This window comes from Xyrauchen texanus, chromosome 22 (assembly GCF_025860055.1).
Source record: "Xyrauchen texanus isolate HMW12.3.18 chromosome 22, RBS_HiC_50CHRs, whole genome shotgun sequence".
In the NCBI taxonomy this organism is placed as follows: domain Eukaryota; kingdom Metazoa; phylum Chordata; class Actinopteri; order Cypriniformes; family Catostomidae; genus Xyrauchen; species Xyrauchen texanus.
Genome location: NC_068297.1, coordinates 25195525 through 25216917, shown reverse-complemented (window position 1 = coordinate 25216917; position 21393 = coordinate 25195525). Strand labels below are relative to the sequence as shown.

At 37.4% G+C, this 21393-nt stretch overlaps 1 protein-coding gene across 4 annotated transcripts in view; it reads right to left on the bottom strand.

Annotated features, from left to right (window-relative positions):
* Positions 1 to 20988, bottom strand: part of LOC127662778 (arf-GAP with SH3 domain, ANK repeat and PH domain-containing protein 2-like) — a 112477-nt gene extending 91489 nt beyond the window's left edge. For all 4 annotated transcript variants that reach the window (XM_052154093.1, XM_052154094.1, XM_052154095.1 and 1 more), the window contains exon 1: positions 20541 to 20988. In XM_052154093.1, coding sequence (XP_052010053.1) covers positions 20541 to 20666 — 126 coding nt within the window. In that variant the 5' untranslated portion in view covers positions 20667 to 20988. The remainder of the gene's footprint in view (positions 1 to 20540) is intronic.
* Between the last annotated feature and the right edge of the window lie 405 nt (positions 20989 to 21393).

Below are 21393 nucleotides of genomic sequence, written 5' to 3'. Positions count from 1 at the left end.
TCATGTGTTTGATACACTTAGTCATCAAATAGTCGTGTTTGTGCGCGTTTTTTAGCATAGGCGCTTAACGCACGTCTTTGTTTCTGTATCTGTCTTTGGCGCATGCCACTGTGCTGCCGCGGTTTAAACTGAACTCAGAATAGATTCAGATTCTTTTGAGAATCAATTTAGAATCATTTGAGAAAAAAATCACGATGCATCGCTGAAAATTTGCTTTCCCCCACCTCTAGTGAAAATGGTCCAAAAAATGATGCAGGCTGCAGAAGCCACATGGCACAGCTAGACAGCCCACTCAGCAAACAAACTTCAGACACAAGAGGAGAGAAACAGAAAAGCTGCAACTCATTTAAAAACACATGACAAGAATCTAGTACACATTCCTCCCCCTCTGGAGCCCTGCAGCCTGATAGTAAGAACCGAGCTAGGCTGGGCTGAACTCAAGTCAAGTCAAGTCAAGTGGTTTTATTGTTACTACAGACTAGGCTGGGCTTTACTAGGCTGCTTTGTTAGACTACAGGATAGCTTGAGCTTTACTAAGCTGTACTAGCCTACAAACTAGGCTGGGCTTTACTAGGCTAAAGATTAATCTGGGCTTTACTAGAATACAGACAAGGCTGAGCTTTACTAATCTACAGATTTGGCTCTGCAGGGCTTTACTACAGTAGGCTAAAGCTTTATCTGGGCTTTACAAGGCTACAGACTACGACTGGCTGTACTAGCCAACAAACTATTTTGTGCTGGGCTTTACTAGATCACATACTAGGATAGTGTTTACTAGGCTACAGACTAAACTGGATTTACCAGGCTACAGACTAGACTGGGCTTTACCAGGCTACTGTACTAGGCTGTACTGAGCTTTATCATGATAAGTCTTTATCTGAACTTTACGAAACTGCAGGCGATACTGGTCTTTACAAGCCTAGAGATTAGGCTGTGCTAGGCTTTACAAAGCGAAAGCTTTGTCTGGGCTTTAATAAACTACAGCCATTGACTGGGCTTTACTATCATACAAACTTGTCTGTTCTGAGTTTCATTAGACTACATACTAAAATGGGATTTACTAGGCCACAGACAGACAATACTGGTCTTTACCAGCCAACAGACTAGGCTGGGCTTTCCTAGCCTATAAAGGAGGCAGTGCTAGGTTTTACTATATGCTAAAACTCTATCTGGGCTTTACTGGACTACAAACGAGGCTTGGCTTTACCAGACTACCAGACTACAGACTAGTCAAGGCTTTACTAAGCTACTCTGTCATCAGTTTTACAATTAAAAAGCGAATGAACTGAAAAATAATAATTGACTGAGATACATTCTAGAAAAGTGGAAATAAATAATTTAGTAGAAATCTGTTACTAAAAGCACAATGGCACAAGGCTGAATAATGTGCTCTATTAATTTAAACAGGTTTTATTAAGACTGTTCTCTAGTAGTGTCACGGGAATGCCCAGAGCAACCAGTGTCAAACAAACACACTCTCCCTAAAGACAGCTAAGTGCTCCACAAAAACAGAAGTAACTCTAGACCACTAGCAAGGTTAAAACTCTCGTAGACACACTTAAAGTAATAATAATTTTCCACGCAGAAAAACAATACAAACTGTAACTCTGTAGACAACACTTTTTGACAGTTAATGTCACCAAAACATTATAGTCTACATTGCGTGTGTGTGTGTGTAGGCCTATAATGAAAGAGAGAGACAGGCAAAGAAGGAGAAAGCTCTGCATCACAACTACACATTTGACTGTGTCAAAGTCCATCTGAGAAACTATAAAAAGGATTCCAGCATTTTTCATCCAATTAATTTCCATGACTTTTTCATGACCTCTCCAGGCGTTTGTGATAATGTGATAAAGGTTTGTATATATAATTCATTTTAATGCAGACTCGCTCTGACTCAAGTGATTTATTCTGACTGATTTGTAAACTGGCCTAAAGATTTACTGAAAATAACAAACTCAACTGAATGATACGCTCACAAATCTAACTTCACTACAGCATGTGAGCAAGTTACTCTAAACAAGAGCAATATTTAGCTAATTAAATATATTCAAGCAGAGCATTCCAAAAATGTATATTCACTATTAATTTATTAATTTCTGTGACCTATTCAGGCCAGAAAAATCCCATTTAAACAACACAATTGAACAGAGTGTAATCATATTTTACAAATTCGAAAACTGAAATGATCAAATCACTGTTTAAAAGTGAATACGGTCTCTTGAAAGCTCATCAGTAGATATAAGGTAGGTCCATTTGTCTTCGTAGACACATTTGTCTTAAGGGACCTTTTGCCCTCCAATCACCACTTCAAAGTAATCCTCTTATGTCTTTAAAGGAGCTCAGTGCATGACAGTGTTTGGACTGACCACAACCTGCTTCCCCTCTCTACAAAACTAGCTTCAGAGGTCAGCTTTTAACAGAAAATATTCGCAATACCATATTTGCTTATTGGTTTCAAGAAATATTCCAAGACTTCAAGATATAGTTTGCCTAAAAATGAAAGTTCTGTCATTATTTAGTCACACTCATGTCACTCCAAACTAGGGCTGCAACAAACGATTATTTTGATAATAGATTAATCTATCGATTATTGGAACGATTATTCAACTATTCGGACGATTATTGCAACGATTAATCATAGCTCTTAACTGACTATTCAGCTTGTGCCTGACTTAAAAGATTGTATTAAATGTGCTTACTAACAATAACAAGGACAAAATGACTTCTTTTAAAAATACCTCTAAATGACGTTCACTGAATTAAAAGGGGGGGAACCTACTTGGATTTTACAGTTTTATTCATTAAAAATGTCACTGCAAAAAATTCTATTGTTATCAAGTGTTTTGTCTTGTTTTCCGTTTAAAATTGTCTAAAAATCCTTAAAACAAATACATATACTTGAGAAGCAACATAAGATATTTAGACTTGCTTTAAGAGAATGTGTCTTAAATATAAGTGAATTTTGATAAGTGTACATTTTCACTTGGTTATACTTCTACCAGTGCAGTAAAGAAAAAATATACTCATATTCAAGATATTTGCTCTAAAAGCAAGTCTAAATATCTTATATGCTGCTTCTCAGGTAAATGTATCTTGTTTTAAGGATTTTTAAATATTTTAAAATATATATATTTAAATATTACATTCAAAATAATAATAAAACAAAATCTTGGGTAGGCCTAGCTCACCTTTTTCAATCGGCCTATGCAATTTGCAGAAATGTAATCCGGGACGTTTACATTCCAAATGAAGGACTTCACTATGCTAGAGAGGGACATCTATAGGGAGAGATTGTAGCAGGTAGTTGAATTTTGGAATACAATTAACATTAACCTTCCCAATCATAGGAAAATTAAATGAAGCCCACATGGATCTAAACCCTTTTTATTAAAGGGTAAAAATTAACTAACTAAATCACACAAATTTGCTGGGAATAAAAAAACTAAATACTTTAAAGCAGTATATAATACTGGCTGAAAAGCAGTTACCGGGCAGTACGCTGTTAGAGCCAAAGCTTCAGATTTAGACCAATTCACTCTGTATCCTGAGAACTTAGAAAAGGAATGAATAATTCTGTGAAGGCAAGGCATAGATCTGGTAGGTTCGGAGACTAATAATAAAATAGCATCAAAGCTTATGTGCCACGCCTCCTGGCACCACCCCTGGAAAATCATATCTCAGCTGCTAATGTTCCAGGGCAAGACAGAACAATAAGGGGGAAAGAGAGCAACCATGTCGGGTGCCAAAATCCAGAGTAAAATAATCTGAAAACAATCCATTTGTTTGAACCAACGCTACCAGGTGTCAGTAAAGTAACTTAATCCCCGCAATAAAAGTATTCCCGCACCCAAACATTTCCAAAATCTTAAAAAGATAATCCCATTCTATCATATCAAACGCCATTTCGGCATCAAGTGAGTTGGCAGCGACCGGAGTCTGATCATTCGCCACTGACCACATGATATAAAAATGACATACCTGAACATAAATGGTTGTATTTACTGAATACCCTTTGGAGTATGGACACAGTTGTAGTATCTTTTGAAAGAAGACACTTTGGGCTTTATTTCCCAAGTTTCAGTTATTTTTTTAAGTTAGAGCAGCTTAAGTTTATAGTAATGGAAATATTTTGAGCTGAACATGTATTTATAAGCTAAAAAAACAATAATAAAAGTGACAAGACAACCCAGATATACAATGTTCTCAAAGCCACCTGTCTAAAGAATTTACGTTTCAAATTTTTATATGATCTTACATAAAATGAGGTTCCTGCAAGCTTTTTTCTCTGTAAAATTGCTGGAAGCGTACAGAGTAAAATTAAGGCTCTGTCATTCAAGACGACACATAGTCTGACTGCACTACTTGCTATTATGAACAAAACTATGCCCCATTTTTAAAAATAGACTTTGGAGACAGGCTCATTTTGTTTACGAGAATCTAATATATAAGATAATATACAGTTTTACAACATGAATGCTGCTCAGATTGCATAGTTTGTTGAAGAACAACGACGAAGGGTAATAATTTCAGGCAACATCGCATGTAAATAATGAAAATATATCAATATTTCTCAGATTTATCACTTTTATGGACAAAAAGTGCTATTGGATGTTTTTCAATGAAAGCTTGTCATGGACAATTGACCCAATTGTGGCAAACTGGATTCATCGTTTTGATATTGCGTGTTTTCATTTGTACTCCTGTTACAAATAACAAAATTGCCGTTTCTGGAGCATTGTTATCGTGAAACAGAGATCGGATATCAATGTTGAACCCTTAGACCTTTGAAAAGATGTACAATTTGTTAACATTCATTACATTTATAGAAGGTAAATTATATATTAAACATAAGCAGAGTGACATCAACACTGTGCGAGGGGAATTGCGTATCGTACAAGTTAAAGTGCCAACTATAGGATTTATTTTCATACATTTCTCCGTATGTGGCAACACCTCTAAACACACAGGCTGTGATCGGAGACTAAAATGTTTCCAATTGAGCAATCAACAACAGATGAAATTAGGGAATTAGATATATACATTTTTTTTTAAATAAAATCTACTCTTAGAGTAAATCTTATGGACTGGTAATAAAAATGTATAGTCCCTACTGTATAGAGTTCAAAAGTCTCCAAATATCTGTAAGACCAAGATTTTTACACATCCTGTGAACTTTTGCTTCACTATGATCAAGGACTGAGTCCATTAAAAGATTAAAATTATATTTGGAGGAGATATTATATCATGAGGGGTGCCGGTGGCTTGCGAAATCCCTTCAAGATCTATAAAAAGCCCTGTTCATCAAAGTTAGGTGCGTAAATATTAGCCAGAATAAGACTTTGTCCCTGAATTTCACCCAAAAAATAAATAGAATGACCCTAATTTCCTAATTTATCTTTACTATGTTTGAGACATTTGAATTGTAGATGTTTACTTAGTGTAATGACTCCCCTACTCTTACTCGAGCCATCTTTCCAAATTTCTTCCTGCAGAGAAAGGTGTTCCTTGAAGAAACACTATATCATATTTATTATGCTTAAGAAGAGAAATAACCTTCCTTTTTTATGGGGTGACCCAACCTTATTCACATTCCACATGGAGAGGGACAATCCACTCTTGTTAACATTTGACACTTTGAAATACAAGAAAAAAAGATTGTGTCAAAAACAAGAATATAAAAGGCCACATTCCGACATTGGTGTGACCATCAAAACCTGATCTTTCGCTAGAACAAAACAAACAGAAAAAAGAAAAACGTGCGCATTAACCCAGTGTATGACAGGGCCAACTGGCGTCCATCCCTCCAAACTCAAACAGTCTATGCATGCCTACGAGAGCCCCGTGACAACTTTGCAATCAGATTACTCAAGTCCGGTGTTTATATACAAATTTTATGAGACAGAATTACACAGCAAACTCCAGCCAATAGGTGGAATAAACACAAAGAACATGTAGATTCATCCATAAATCTGCCCTGAATGTTTGCTACTCTACAAAATAAGCTCCAGCCGCTAGGCGGAACCAGCACAAAAAAAGCACACAGATTCTTCAAACAGTCAAGCAAATGTTCAGCGAGCCAGTAGTTTCTTGCATTCCTTGAATAGATCACGTTGAATCTCTTGTCGAATTCGCAAAGTTAGGGAACAAGAAAATGCTGTGATTTTTCCAAGAAAGCCTTCCTTTACTCCTCGCCTCGTAACAAGATCTTTATCAGATGATCTCAGAAATTTGGCCAGAATTGATCGGGCCCTGCCTCCCTTCGCATATCTCTGAGTTGGAACCCTGTGAGCTTGCTCGATTTCCAGCCTATGGCCTGCTATATCGAGCAGATTCGGAATAGGAATTTCACCATATCTTATCCCTCTTCGCCCTCAGGAATTGCAATGAAATGGACATTATTCCTCCGGCTATGGTTCTCCATGTCCTCCAATTTCTCCCCAGCCATGCTCCATAATTCCCTCTCCGATGACTCAAGATAATCAAGATAATTCTCGATACCCCCACTCATGTAACCATCTCAGTGAACTTCGCTTCCATGGCAGTGATCAATCGACATATCACAGCAAGTTCCTCTAAGTCAGCAACAACCTTCATCAGCATTGCCAACATGTTCAGCATCTCACCGCATTTCCCACACTTCTCCGACTAAATCGACTCCCTGGCTCGCTGCCTTGCTCAACTTGAGCAAGTAAGTGTCTTTTAATGTCTCCAGAGCCAGAGGATTTTTAATTCTTTGACATATTGTCCTCATTGAACAGTTATGGAACAGAGTGTATTGAATCTCACTGGTTTATGTCATTAAAAATGTTAACTAGCAAAGTGCACAGAGCTTGCAGTTCACACGTCTGCTCCTCGCATGGCGTCTCGTAACTAGGAATGCACCGATCTGATACCTGGATCAGTATCGGCTCCGATACTGAAGCTTTTAGACGGATCGGGTATCGGTCTGGCGAGCCCGATCCAAATCAGTTACTGTTTGTTAGTTATGTTAGTTACTGTCAAGCTCCAAAAAATGGCATTAAAGAGCTATAAAAACACCATTAAAGCAGTTCATTAGCAGTTCGGTTCACTTATAATATGCATTTAGAATGGTAAAGCAAGACAAAAGAAAGCCTGAAGGACAAAATAAATTACTTCCCCATCAGCATTGAGGACTAACAATGTTACAGCACTGAAAAGAATACAAGTTGCCCAACTTTGAGTTAACTCTGACTCTTGTTAACTGAAAAGCAAAAGCGATCATTGTAAGACAAACGTTGGCTAAGCTCCGGATTTAATGACTGCATAATTTAAAGTGACTGCTAGGAAGAGTGTGTAAACTCCAGGAGACTAATGAGGGCACAGTCATTGAAAAATGTTTAGACTAAATGTGTCTGGCAGAGATGCATTCAATGAATGCATAGAAAAAGTTACCAGTCGCCACATTCCTTGGTTTGTTTTATGGATTTTCAAGATTCATACAAACCATACGGGGAGAAACTTCAAAACAAAAAGAAAAAATCCTGCACACTACCATAGTTTGCAAAACAAGATCAGGAATGTATTCCTAAAGTCCTTTATTATTAAAGTAAAATAAAATCATCTGGAATGGGTCAGTAATGTGTCATTTAAATAACATATGGCAGAAAGTCACTATATTATAAACCTTTGGCGTTCTGCAGGACATTTATTTGTATTTCAGAGCAGGACAAGCAGAAACTGCTGTTTCACACACACCACACATCTGCAAGCTTTCAGCAGCAGTAGCATCAGCGTTAAAAATTCGTCTGCTGTAAAAATAGCGCTCCAGTGCTCAAGAGGCCCTGTCGTAATGTAGACATGCAGGTGGCTTCCCCTGAATCCTCTATCTGCACTCTAGGATCACTGCAATGAAAAAAAGAATCAAATCCTCACTAGAATCATAAATACCACCTGCCTTTGATAGATTATACTGATCTCTGATAATTAAGCAACTGTAGGTTGAAATCTGTACTGAAATTTCAAATTACAATCCCCAGTGGCTAAAGCTGGAAGTTTGTATTGAATTTTCCAAGTGAAATGTCCACAGAGTGGCACCAAAAGCAAGCCAAAAGTGCCCTAACAGTCAGTATAGTAAAAAATGTATTTTAGAGTGAAAATGCAACCTCTGAATCACGTGAAACATTGAACCGTGAACGAGGTTACTTCCTGGTTCCTACAGTATCAGAACTTGTGTAAAGGGCTCATTGTACAATGCAGTAGTGCTAGAAAGAAATGTGATCATACTTGATTTGATGCAAAAATGTCTGATGGAGGATGGAGCTTGTCAGTAAATCAGCAGAACAGGGTTGATTTTGGAGTACACAAGATTTCCGAAGCAACGTGTTGATTTTCCGTGTGAGCATGTTAGATATAGCAAGTAACAAATCATGGGTCATCATATTTTCACATTTTGTTGTTTGTGATTATTTACAGCAAGATTACAATTCCAATTGAAATCACTGCAATTACAATATCAAGGGAAATAATTGTCAATTTAGATTTGTCATCATACAGCTCCAATATATGTATAGTACTATGTAAAATAGAAAAGTTTCAACATATACTGCAACACTGCTTAATCAAACATAAAATACACCAAAATGTTCCAATGACAACCAATGTATTTCAAAAATGAAAAAATTGATCATGTAAATAGTAATACAGAATTTGTAATTTAACTCTAACACTGTCACTTTAGGCAAAGATGAGAAAATGCTGACAGTTATACTTAAAAAAAAAAAAAAAAAACTGCTTTCCCAAATCAGCTGTTTAGTTAGCTTAAACCGAAAGTGACAGTGTCTCACAATTACCAGCCACCTCTGGGAAACAGACCTCAATCCTTGGAGGACACAGCTACAAATCAATGAGGGGACTTCATTAATGAAGAAGTAAAGCTTGCCAGTTAACAATGGTCCTGAAAGGGGAGTTGTCCTTTATAATCTGTGCCAAACCCCCAGGATGGAGGGTCCCCTGCCCCCACTAACACTCACTAAACAAAGGCCAGTGCACTTCTGAACCCCAGCAGATCAATGCACACAGCTCCACCCAATTAATGGGATTTCCTCAACCCTATTCCAACATGTCACCAGAGACTCCAGATCCTTTGGTTTCTACCATATGAGCCATGACAGGATAAAGAAATGCAGAATATATTGGAAAAAGACCATGACTTAGGCCCAAACCTAAGAAAAAAGCCACTGGGGACAGTGGTTTGAATTTCAGGAAGCACAAACTGATTTTAGTTTTAAAACTTGATACCGTCATCTAATTCAGAGTGAGATCAGTAAGAGTCTGGTTAATACCATTACATGTTTCTCATTTTCCATCATTTAAATGAAGGGTGAATTGTGGTCTCAAAATGACCACAATTGCAATTACAACAGGTTTGATAAGCCTCTTAAAATCCAGATAGGACAGGTGGTCATCAGTTTGTGAAGCTCACCAATCTACACACCTCCCTATCTGACTAAGGACAAACACTGTTTTTTTGCTTTTTGTGCTATTTTAATCTCATTTCCTGGATTTTTAAAACCCCTGAACTCCACCTGTTCCACCAGAGCAGCTGCTGGTTTCATCAGCATTGCTTGTAATGACACAAATGATCAGGAAGTGATCTACGCTATATACCCTGCTGACAAAAAAAAAAAAACTGGACCAACTAAGCTGGTTCAGCTGGTGACCCTTAAATGACCAGTTAAATTGTTTGCAGGCTAAAGTATAAGGTAGTCTATGTTTGGGAACTTTCTTGCTGGTTTTCTTTGATCACCTTGCATGGCTACATCGGTTAAGATAAAAGACCCGCAACAATAACCATCTTAACCAGCTTGTGCCATTAATAGACCAGCATTACCTACCTAAAACCAGTTAAGAACCTCTAGAAAACAGCTGGTCTAATCTGGTCAAAGCTGTTTATTCATCAGGAGGGTCATTTTTACCTGAATAGGAAAATAACAACTGCCTTATTGCTCATACTTAGGGTTAGGGATTTCAACAAACTCCTCAATGTAAGAAAACTTTGTCCCATTTGTGCTACTTACAAGAATTATCCCAAAAATCAGGCAAAGTTTTGAGGTGTGCTATTTCTCAAAGCAATCAGACTAACAATTTTCAATAAATGGTTGGAAAAGTCGATTTACATTGAAATCCAAACCATATCCCGGGACCAGAATTGGGGGTGAGCACTTTTGACCTGGGCCATTAAGCAATCACCTACAAATCACCCTAGCAAAATAATAATGATTTTGCATGGGCAAGCACCACTTTCTTCCAAAAAAGTTATAAATCTAGTAATGTCGGCTTTCTTCAGGACACAAGACAGCATCCTGAGGAAACAGTCTTTCACTAAATCAGTTGGCTTGTTCAAAGCAAACCTGTTTAGTTGATTATGATTATTACAACATACCATTGTCTTCAACAGGAGAAGGTTCTTGATAGAGAACAAGGTCAATGCCAACATTTCCTATGGATGCCAGGAATAACATATTGATTTCCCAACTTGCACCATGTAATTCCTTAAGTCATTCAGTAGGATCAGACAGTTCCTTGGCACACTTGAACATTTCAATGGATGACACAAAGATGCACAAGTGTGGGCAGCACTGTAGCCTCAAGTGTGTTTAAAACACTTTCTAAAGATAAACTAGAACCATAAAGACTAACCTCCTCCTGGCTATATTTTAACTTGGAGACAGAAACACAAGTGATTTTAGAGTCTGGTTTAGTTATGCCCTGGTGCATGGCAGTAACATTAAAAGTCTAAAATGTCTGAATATTTTTATTTACCATGTCCTAGGTCTGATTCTGCAGGGAATACTACATACTTACTAGCTAGTAGGGCTGCGTGATATGGCCAAAAATATTATCACAATATACACTTTTTTTTATTTCGTTCAATATCTATATTTACCACAATATGCATTCACATTTGCACATCGCACTTTTTTTTTATTTCCAAGTAGGCAAAAGAAGGAAAAAAAAAATACCTAAACAGTCAAAATAGTCTCTAAAAAACTGCTTTGGGGGCCCAGAGACAGCCAAAGCAGTGGGGTCTGAGGAATCTTCAACCAAAATATTAAATTGTTTAACAGAGTTTATCAATCGAGTGCAGTTGGATATGAATAAAAGATCATCTGTTTGTTTTTAAGCATAATGACAGCACTCCAGTATTTGTCCAGTATTTGTGAAAATGTTTACATTCAAATTAGGCCTATATATTTTAATATTTCTTTACATTGAGAAACACTAGGCTACCAACTAGTAATTGTATTGCCTTTCCTTGTCATCCATGCCTGAGATATTGAAATCTAATACATTTTCACAGAATTAGAACAGAAATGAAATAGTGTATTATTAAAGTCTCGTAACATGCTGAAAAATAAAGCTAATAGAAGGGGAAAAAACAAGGTGGCTCATTAACTTATGCAGCGCCTCATGTACTCGCATGCAGGGAAAAGAGGATATAGACAGGTCATAAATGAAGTGTGTTCTGTGTTAGAGAACAATATTCAAGAATACAGCGCAGAAAGATCAGAGCCGGTGTACACGCCACTGTTGTTTTGTCACGCTGCTCAATAGAGACGATGAGAGGGTGCAACCGTCGTCATGAAGTCTTGCGGTCAGGATGGAATCAATCTGGGGTTATTGTGGATTTTGTTTATCGGGATATATCAATATCGTTTTATCGCCCAGCCCTAGCTTACATATGTGGGCTAAAAAAGAAAGAATGTCTAAGTTATGCCTTGGTTATAAATGTCTTGGCATGTCAGAAAATCTGATCAATCGTAGACAGTACCAAAAAATCTTTGTGCGATTGAGTGAATATAAATGTGTTCATTACATTTGTAAAGGCCCTGGTGTATTTAGACAAAGTAGATTTCTTGAACACCTGCTTCATCCAATACACAGCCAACATCTTTGAAAAGATTTTCTCAAGAACACATCTCTCTGGCTGTCTTATGGTGGAGAGAAAATTCAGAGATCATATGAAGCACTTTAGCTTATTGATTCTCAAGCCACTGCCCTCAGCTGACCTCGCAATAAGACAAGGACACGTGCAACAGTGAAATAAACCTGAAACTCTAACGCCATGAGAGAGAGTACGGCTGCACGATTATAGCAAAAATCATAATTGTTGATTATTGCTCTTGATATTGTAAATCATTAGTCCGCATACAGTAAATAATATGGCATATTCAATATTCAAAGTATTAACAGCTGATTTAAATAGTCAAAGTTACTGCATTCAGTAAACTCTTAGGTGGCTAGACAGGGGACCATTCATCCCGTTAGATCTTCAGTGGTTATCTTGTTCATGTAAGATTATCATTAGATCATTTTTGGCCTCAGTGGTTGCACTTTGGAAATTAAAAACAGTAATTTGCAATCTGTGTTTGTGCGATTCGTGAAATTTTAAAATCTACCAATACCAGCTGCGTGGCAAATGGGTCTTATTAGAGCAGACGCGATAACAATGACGGTGATTCCTGAAATATGTTATTCATGTCATATTCTTTATGTTGGCTACACCTCCAAAACACACTTAGAACAGTTAAGATTAATTATATTATTGCCATTTTGTACAAATCAAATTCACATTGGCCCACTTACTAACATGACAAAACAAAACTGTTATTACTTTAATAAATTGTACTCAGAAATCAAGCAACATGACAAACTCTCCCATTACAATGACTGCTGTCACTCACTGCAGGTCAACACTGTTTGAGATCTGAATTTCAACGCAAGATCAGTGACGCTCCACAACAAAGTTCTGCATTCTCGCGAATGCTCTCATTAAAAACAAAGCTGTCTAATCAGCATAATAAATAAATTATTTACACAGCGTCTGTGCCTTGATTAGAACAGGATCATTTTAGTTTTGTCGTGTTGCTCATTTGCAGTGTATTTAATATCTATGTTCAAAGTGAGCGATGCAATATGCAATGAATCCAAAATATGAATAATTCTTTTCGCTCTTTTTCTACAGCTTCATTTCAAGTGTCAGGTGATGTTTCTTCAGTATTCATTTTCGTGTGCTGCACAAACAGAGCAAGAACATAAAGCAAGCATCTGGACATTCAAATGGTTTAAACTTGGGCATTAGGATCAGTTGTCATTACAGATATGACGGATGACTAATCTAAGTGGCTCTGATTGGCCATTGCCATTTCATTGCTCAACGGACATGTTAGTGATTGGTTAGAACACTCCACCGCTGCAAAAACACATTGAAATAGAAACCATTGACGCAACAGGAGCATACTTAAATTGAATGCAGTAATCGTCAATTTTCACAATTACATAATCGTGGCAGCCGTAATCCTAATCGCGATTAGTTTTTCAATTAATTGTGCAGCCCTAAGAGAAAGGCTATTAAACTAAAAACACCAATATAGTTTTGCTGTGAAACAAAAATCTATGGTCTAAAAAAAAAAAACACATTTATTCATAAGGTGACACAACAGTCAACACTTTCAACATGCAAAACATGATCACACGGGAAATCGACATGTTGTTTCCGAAAGTTCCAGTACTCAAGGATCGTCCACATGATGCCGACTCACTGACAAGCGGCATCTTCCATCAGACATTTTTGCATTGGCTCAAGCGATTACCTTCCCTTGTGGTGTGACCGGAAGAGCATTGCATCAGCAGTAGAGGTGCACAGATCGATCGACCAATGATCTAATTCGGCCGATTTATGTCTCAAATCAATGGTCAGCAATCGGCCGATTGTGCCTGGATGGTATGTTGGTGGCAATTCTAAGCATTCACAAATTTCAACTTTCAGACATGCTGTAATTTAGATGAATATGCCGGTTTGTTTTAAAACATGTGTAAGAATACCATGTGTATGAATATTTAGCTGCCCATTTTTTGGTCAATACGGTAGTTATTCTGACTCGCTGCACAGTGAGCATGGAGAAAGAGTCTGCAAACAAGCATAAAAACTAATTAAACAACAAATAAACATGCAAATACAAATCTGAGTATGTAACGTGAGTCATGGCAAGCAGACGGTCCCCCCTAACAAAATATCTAAATTTGCCGCTCGTTACTTTCACATGCAAATTAGCTTTTGATTCACCGCAAATGTTTGCAAGAAGTTAGCAACTCTTCGCTGGTAGTGGTGAACCTCCAGCAAACCTTTGGCAACAATGGACAATTTGTGGCAAGTTTGGAGCAAATTCGCCACGAACTCTCGATTTTCGGAAGGGCGTGCAATAGAGACTGTTTGAGAGATCATGAGTGCTATTAGATTCTCCCCTTCAACAAGCGTGCTCTCCAGGTGCTCTCAATATCTCAACAGTCACTCATCTCAGCACTATTCCCAATTTTAATTGAGGATCCAAATTTAAATCAGACTGATGTTGGTCGCAAAGCCATTAATAACATTTATAACTGTTTAACCTTAAATTACGACACAGTATCTTCACGCATTCGCTTAATAATTAGTGATTTGTATTGCAACAAAACGCCAAAGGTGGTAAACAAATCATGATTGTGAATGATTTCTTACAGGAGCAGTTTTGGAGCTAGTTTAAGACTACTTTCTCTTTTTTTTATTTATGTATCTCTGGTGTGTGTAGCCCTCGTGGTTTTTACTGGTTGCCAGTATGTCACAATGACCTTTGATATTGACAACAGAACTATTCATTACTGTTTTCAATACAAATAGTATGCAATTAATGTAATTTTACTGTGTGGGGCATAAACAAAACTGCAGAATATAACTTGCAAAAGGGGCACATCTCAAAAGGGTTAAAAAAATCCGTAATCGTATCTACCTCAAATTTCCTTATTAGTAGCGTGGGAGACATGGGTTTGCATCCTTCATTGAAACCAGGAAGTAATCAAGTTTGCATAATCAGTGACAAGCGCAATTTTGAGCATGCATTTTTTCTCCCTAACATTATATGTTTACTTCAATTGTGATTAGGTTTAGGTCAGGGGTACGGATTATAAAATAAGCACTCGTCTTCACTGTATTGCATCCTGTACAGCTGAACTTACTTTTGGCACCCCTCGGTTGATATTTCAACCAGAAAGTGGAGCTCACATGTGGCCATACGACCAACAACTCCTACCGCCTGGCCACTGGGGCAGTGTTTCAACTTTTGGTAAGCATGGACCAATTTTAGCTAAAGAAAAGTCAAGCTGCTGTTTCCGGTTTCACTGCAGGATCAGTCAAGGCTATATGCTAGAAGAGCATCAATGCTTAAGTTTGTATAAAATAGCAATCCGTACCCATGTATACATCAATGTACCCTGGTGTTTGTCAGTGCAGTAACATTGAATTACTGGTGGTTGTGTGAATATAATGGAAAACCCTACAAATTGAAGACCACACTTTGTAATTTTAAAAAACTTGTTTCATCAAAACACTTAATTATTCTACATTTGTGTAAGTTTAAACCAGAAATTATTGTTTCAATAAGTTAAGTATGCCAAGTAATAGCCTAATACTTTAGCTTATTTTATTTCCCCAGGGTTAAACTCAAATTAATGTGTTTTCCAGTATAATTGCTTTGAAAAGAAGCATTAAAAGTATCTCAATTCTCACCATCCTCCCCTGTTTATTATCTGCTAAAACTCCAAGTAAATTAGGATTACATTTAAGGGGCTGCAGTAATTACACCCATGAAAGAGGCAGTGTTTCAAAGTGAAAACATAATACTGAGTGGAATCATTCAGCAGTCATCTATGCATTTCCTAATTAAAAAAAAGGACCTATATAGCCTTATCAAGATTAGGGCTGAAACAATTAGTTGACGTTATCGACAAAGTCTATAATAAAGAAATTGCCAACAAAAATCTCAGTTGTCCAATAGTTGTTTCATCTCATTTAACATAACGTGATCACATTAAACACTAATGATGACACACAAGAGCATCACTGCAGTTCGCACCTGATTGAGGATTGAGGAACAATTACACAGCTCACAGTCCAGATGCACTCTAAACTTTCCAAAACAGTTACAGGTGATGTAGATCACAAAATATGAGGGAATAATAATGCAAAAATACAAAATAAGTAAACACAGAAGCACTCTCGTTGTGGAATAAGTGGAGCTGGAGCTGCTGCTCCGCTGAAGAAAAACTTGCGTGTCGAGCGTCTTTAAAAGAAACACACCAGTATTGCATCTTAAATGCAGTTATATTTAATTCATTATAGCTTTATTAAAAGTTAAAATAATCCAGAAGTAGATCATGTAAATAACTACAAACTCCAAAACTGGTATTTCTCTGTGCAGTCAGCACCTCTTCTATGAGTTGGACGAAGTGTCTCCATCTAAGGGGGAGAGATTGAAACTGCACCCGGCTGAGGTACACTCTGTCACGGGGATGCTCATCCCTAGAGCGCACACTTGCTGCAGCTAGAGTATAACGTGACGGCTTGCGACTTATTGAATACATAATATATGTCACTGTGCATTTATTATCGTGAAGAAAAGTGGCAATACGCAGCTTTATTAATAAGAGAGTTCGATTTTTTGTGAGTTAAAGATGGATTGAAGTGAACAGAAAGGTGAGAGAGGTGTAGTCTTCGCCCCATTATACACTGCAACAAAATACATTTTTGATTTGTTTTCCAATATAAATATCTAAAACTCCTTTAAAACAACATACATTTTCTTTAGCAGCTCTACTAGAGAATAAAAACTTATCAAAATCTTCTTCAAAATTAGGACAACAAATTCAGACCCCAACTGTATTTTCTCTAGGAATGTGCACAAATAGTCACCAGCTAGTCAACAGTTAAACATTTTTATTATATTTTTTCCAAAACCATAGTTTGTTGAAGTTAGATTATTTTTTTCTGTGAATAAAATTAAATATAAATTTAATGTACGTACTTGTTATTTTTAACTTACACATAGTACACATTTTTGTGGAATGGAGCACTCAACTTCAAAATTACTTGATAATGCCATCCCTATTTTCTCAATAAATATGTTGGTCAGTGTGAGAGACAAGCAATAAAACAACCAACTTACATCGATTCTATAAAACTCCAAATAAGTGGACAGCACTATTTATGTCCCTTGATGACAACAAAGCCAAAACGTTAAAACACAGCATGACCAGACTTCCTGAGTGCCTCAATAGAACACACAGACACAGGATAGTTACCAATTTGCAGAATTACCTTGAAAGCACTTTACTGATATGATCACAAAAACAAATGTAGTTTCTAGCTATAACAGAAAACACATCAGATATATACACAATAGGGATTTACAGATGCTGCTTATTCCTGCTATAAAACTAATTTTGTGTCAAAAGCCACGATAAACCTTTAAAAGGGTTGATTCGAAGTGTAATTTTGAGATGTCCGGCCCACTGTATGGGAGCTATATTCACTCGGAACCTGTGATTAGCAGGTCCAAATTAGCAGAGTGTATCAATGAAATCAAAGAATGGATGGCCAGAAATTTCCTTAAACTCAATTCCAACAAAACAGAGGTACTAATTATTTAACCAAAAACAAAATAAGCAGCTAAAATATAATATGCCTATAATGTGCCGTTACATCGTCTTCTACAGCGAAGAACTTGGGTGTTATATTTGACCCAATCTGTCCTTTGAAAATGAAATATCCAATGTTTATAGAACAGCATTCTTCCACCTCAGAAATATTGCTAATAACTAATAACACACGTTCTCTGTCGCTGATGCTGAAAAACTAATTCATGAATGTTAATCATGACCTCAAGACTAGATTATTGTAATGCATTACTGGGAGGATGTCCATCAAGATCAATAAATAAACTTCAATTGGCTCAAAATGCAGCTGCCAGAGTGCTGACTACAACCAAGAAATATGATCATATTAGCCCCATTTTATCACCGTTACATTGGCTACCTGTTAAATTTCATATTAATTTTACAATTCTGTTAACTACATACAAAGCTTTGAATGGTCTAGCTCTACAGTACTTAAGTGACATCCTGACATGCTTTATTCCGTCATGTTCATTACAAATGCAAAATTCTGGCCTGGTAATAATTCCTAGAGTATAAAAATCCACAAAAGGAGGTAGATCCTTTTCCTATTTTTCTCCTAAACTATGGAATAGTCTCCCTAACACTGTTCGAGACTCAGACACACTCACTCAGTTTAAGTCTAGACTAAAGACTCATCTATTTAGCCAGGCATACACCTAATTTATCCATCAACTCACAATTAGGCTGCTTTAGTTAGGGCTGCCAGAACCAGAAACATCTATCATGTATATAAATCTGCATAAAATTTAATGACATCTACTCTAATATTATTCTATTTATTTCCATGTCTTAACATCTGGATTCATATACCGAGGATATCAGAGTGGCCAGATCCAGCTCCATTCCTGCTTGGTGATGGACTCCAATGCTACATGTTGCTGAGAGATGATGACAAACTACAGCCGGTGCTAGCCAGACATCCCTTCAGTCTTTTGACTTCAGAGGATAAACTGATGCCAACTCAAACCATACGACATCGGAAACTTCATATGCCACTGCCTGAAACTTGGAATTAGGATGGATCCCACCGAAACTCACAGAAATGACCTGCCGGTTGAACTGCGATTCACTTCATTAATCTCTGCCTGCATCACCTCGGTCTAATGATGGACTGCACTCTTATAATGGAATACATAGACTATCAATTAATTGCCAACAAAACCCTTCATCAGCCAACTAACAAAGACAATGTATCTATGTGAACCTCTGCAGTTAATCCAGGATGGACTTCAAACACATTAGCCATTCATCTTAAAGTTATATAAAATTATAATAATCATTAACAATTACTTAGTTTACTAATCTTAAACCATGACCTGCACTGCACATAAATAACTCATATTTGCATTATATTCATGTTGTTTATCCAGAGCAAGAGGGGAACTGACCACCACAGTGAGTCTGGTTTCTCCCAAGGTCATTTTCTCCATTCATCAACATTTTATGAGTTTTGTGCAACAGACACCTTTGGCTTGCTCACAGGGGCTCAAAATACAATTATTATTTAATTATTAAATTTGTAGACACACTTTACAATCATATTTAATCAAACTACACAATGATGACTCTACGACTTTATAGATAGTACAGTTTAATTAGTTTTTTGTAGTTAATGCATGATTTTCTGTAAAGCTGCTTTGAAACTGTGTGTATTGTGAAAAGTGCTATACAAATACAAATGACTTGATTTTAACACTGGAGAGTGAACAAAGATAGTCAATGCACCTTGCAATCAACATCAGTGAAAGTTATTTAGCAACACAGACCACGTTTGACCCCTTCTGAGGTAACATAAAAAGGTCTCACACTACACTGCTATTATCTTTAGGCTATCCTCAATAAGAAGTGTATAAGGCCTGCAGCATCTATCAAGATTATAATAATCTGTAGCAGTGGTGATGGAGTTCCCACAGGAAGCTGTCTCCATTCAACACAACACAAAAGCAGCAGAGCCTATCAGGGCTGGGAAAGGCTATTTATATCTTGTCAGGGTGAGGCTTCAATCCTTTACTGGATCTTTTTATACATTGTAGAAAGTGTTCATTAAAGGAATGTTTAGGTTCAATGCAAGTTGAGTTCAATTGACAGCATTTGTGGCATAATGTTGAATACCACAAAATAAAAAATCATTACGACTCATCCATCCTCTCAAAGCAAAAACGATGGTTACAGTAAGGCCCTTGCAATGGAAATGAATGGGGCCAGATGAAAAAGGTTCAAATACAAACAGCTGCAGAATTATAGCCAACAAGACAAACACATTATACATGTTAAAATGATTTTAGTGTGATAAAAATCAGGGATTTATCTGCATAACAGCATTTACTAGATTACAGGGTTTTCCAGCATTACGTTGTCCTGACAACAAAGTTGCAATTTTGGATATAACTTCACACAGATATGGTTAGGAAGTGATTTTATCACACTAAATCATGCAAACACATATAGCTGCAAAAAGTAAACATTATATTTTTGAAACAGTTTGTATTTTCACGTTTGTGGACTGGCCCCATTCACTTCCACTGTAAGTGACTAACTACACCAGTGTCTCTCTATATGTTTGTGGTAGTCAACCAAGTACATTCCTTTAACTTTTGACAGCAAATTTGATCGATTGATGGACAATATATAGCTGTGGTGTATATAGTGTACATTATATAAGATATCTTAATTGTAGCAGGTGTTGATCAACTACTACCAAGCATTTTAGGGCATAATGACCCGCAGGAAAATACAGAATGATTGCATCTATTCCAACCTGTGATCTATTGTCTCTATCGGTAAATGTGCAATGTTCAAACACTTCAGGAGTTTTCACAGGATGAGACGATGCAATACAGCAGCTGTCTAATGGGTGAGGCATTGACAGAGCATCAACAAAGAGGGGCCAGGATTTGCCTCCTCAACTAACTCATTTAGCTACCCCAAGGGGGGCAGTGGCTAATCCCAGTGGTCTTCTAAGTAAGCAAAACATCCGAGAAGGTTTGTACTAAATCGCAAAAGCAGGTTAAACTTGTGACGAGTCTCACCTCCTCCAGTGCGGTTACAGTATTCCTGCAGTGAGTCATTCTCGTGGTGAAGTTTGAGGCGGTGGGTGATTTATAATCTTCATTCGTCTCCGCCACAAACTCCGCCACCGTGATCTGGTCCGGCATTGTATTTCCTTTAACAAAATCCCACAAATCTCAGTTTGAATCCTTCCAATGACCGGCTGTGGTACTTATATGCCAAAAAGACTCAGAAATAAAATGACGAAATATGAAGTCTGATCATCGCTGTGTTTTGTCCTTGGCGGAATGAGACAAGTTGGGAATGTATTAAAATTAGTCGCCAACTACAGAGAACGAGACTCTCTCTCACACGGTGCTAGTTCTCTCTTCCCGTTTAAGTGCAAATTCAGTACACTCGTTTGATAATAAACCTCATCTGTTAAGAGGTAGGGGTGTTTGCTGTCGTGCTGGGACTGCCGCAGGGTGTAGATCCATGCACGAGTAGTGCGATTCAATGAAGGCGCAGAAATTGACAAAGTAAAGGTGGGGGAGATTCAATGGGGAAGCAGTGACCAATCAGGAATAACGGCAGTTAGTTATCAGCCAATCGGAGTGAGAGTAGGGCGTGGTCTGATTGTGTTTTGCATTTAAGAGCGTGAGCGCCGCTCTTGAGGTGGCGGAGGGAATTTCTAGTACGTGCACAGGACTGTATTTGACATTAAATACTTTTGGGTATGTTGTTTCATGACGTCCTGTGGTGTGACATGCTATACAGTACTCCATCTAATACCAATTTAAACACCATTTTTAAAGTTAGTTTTTGATTATTAAGCATGCAAGTTTCAACCCCATAATAACCCATAGAGACCATATGGAACATTAGTAATTGAAA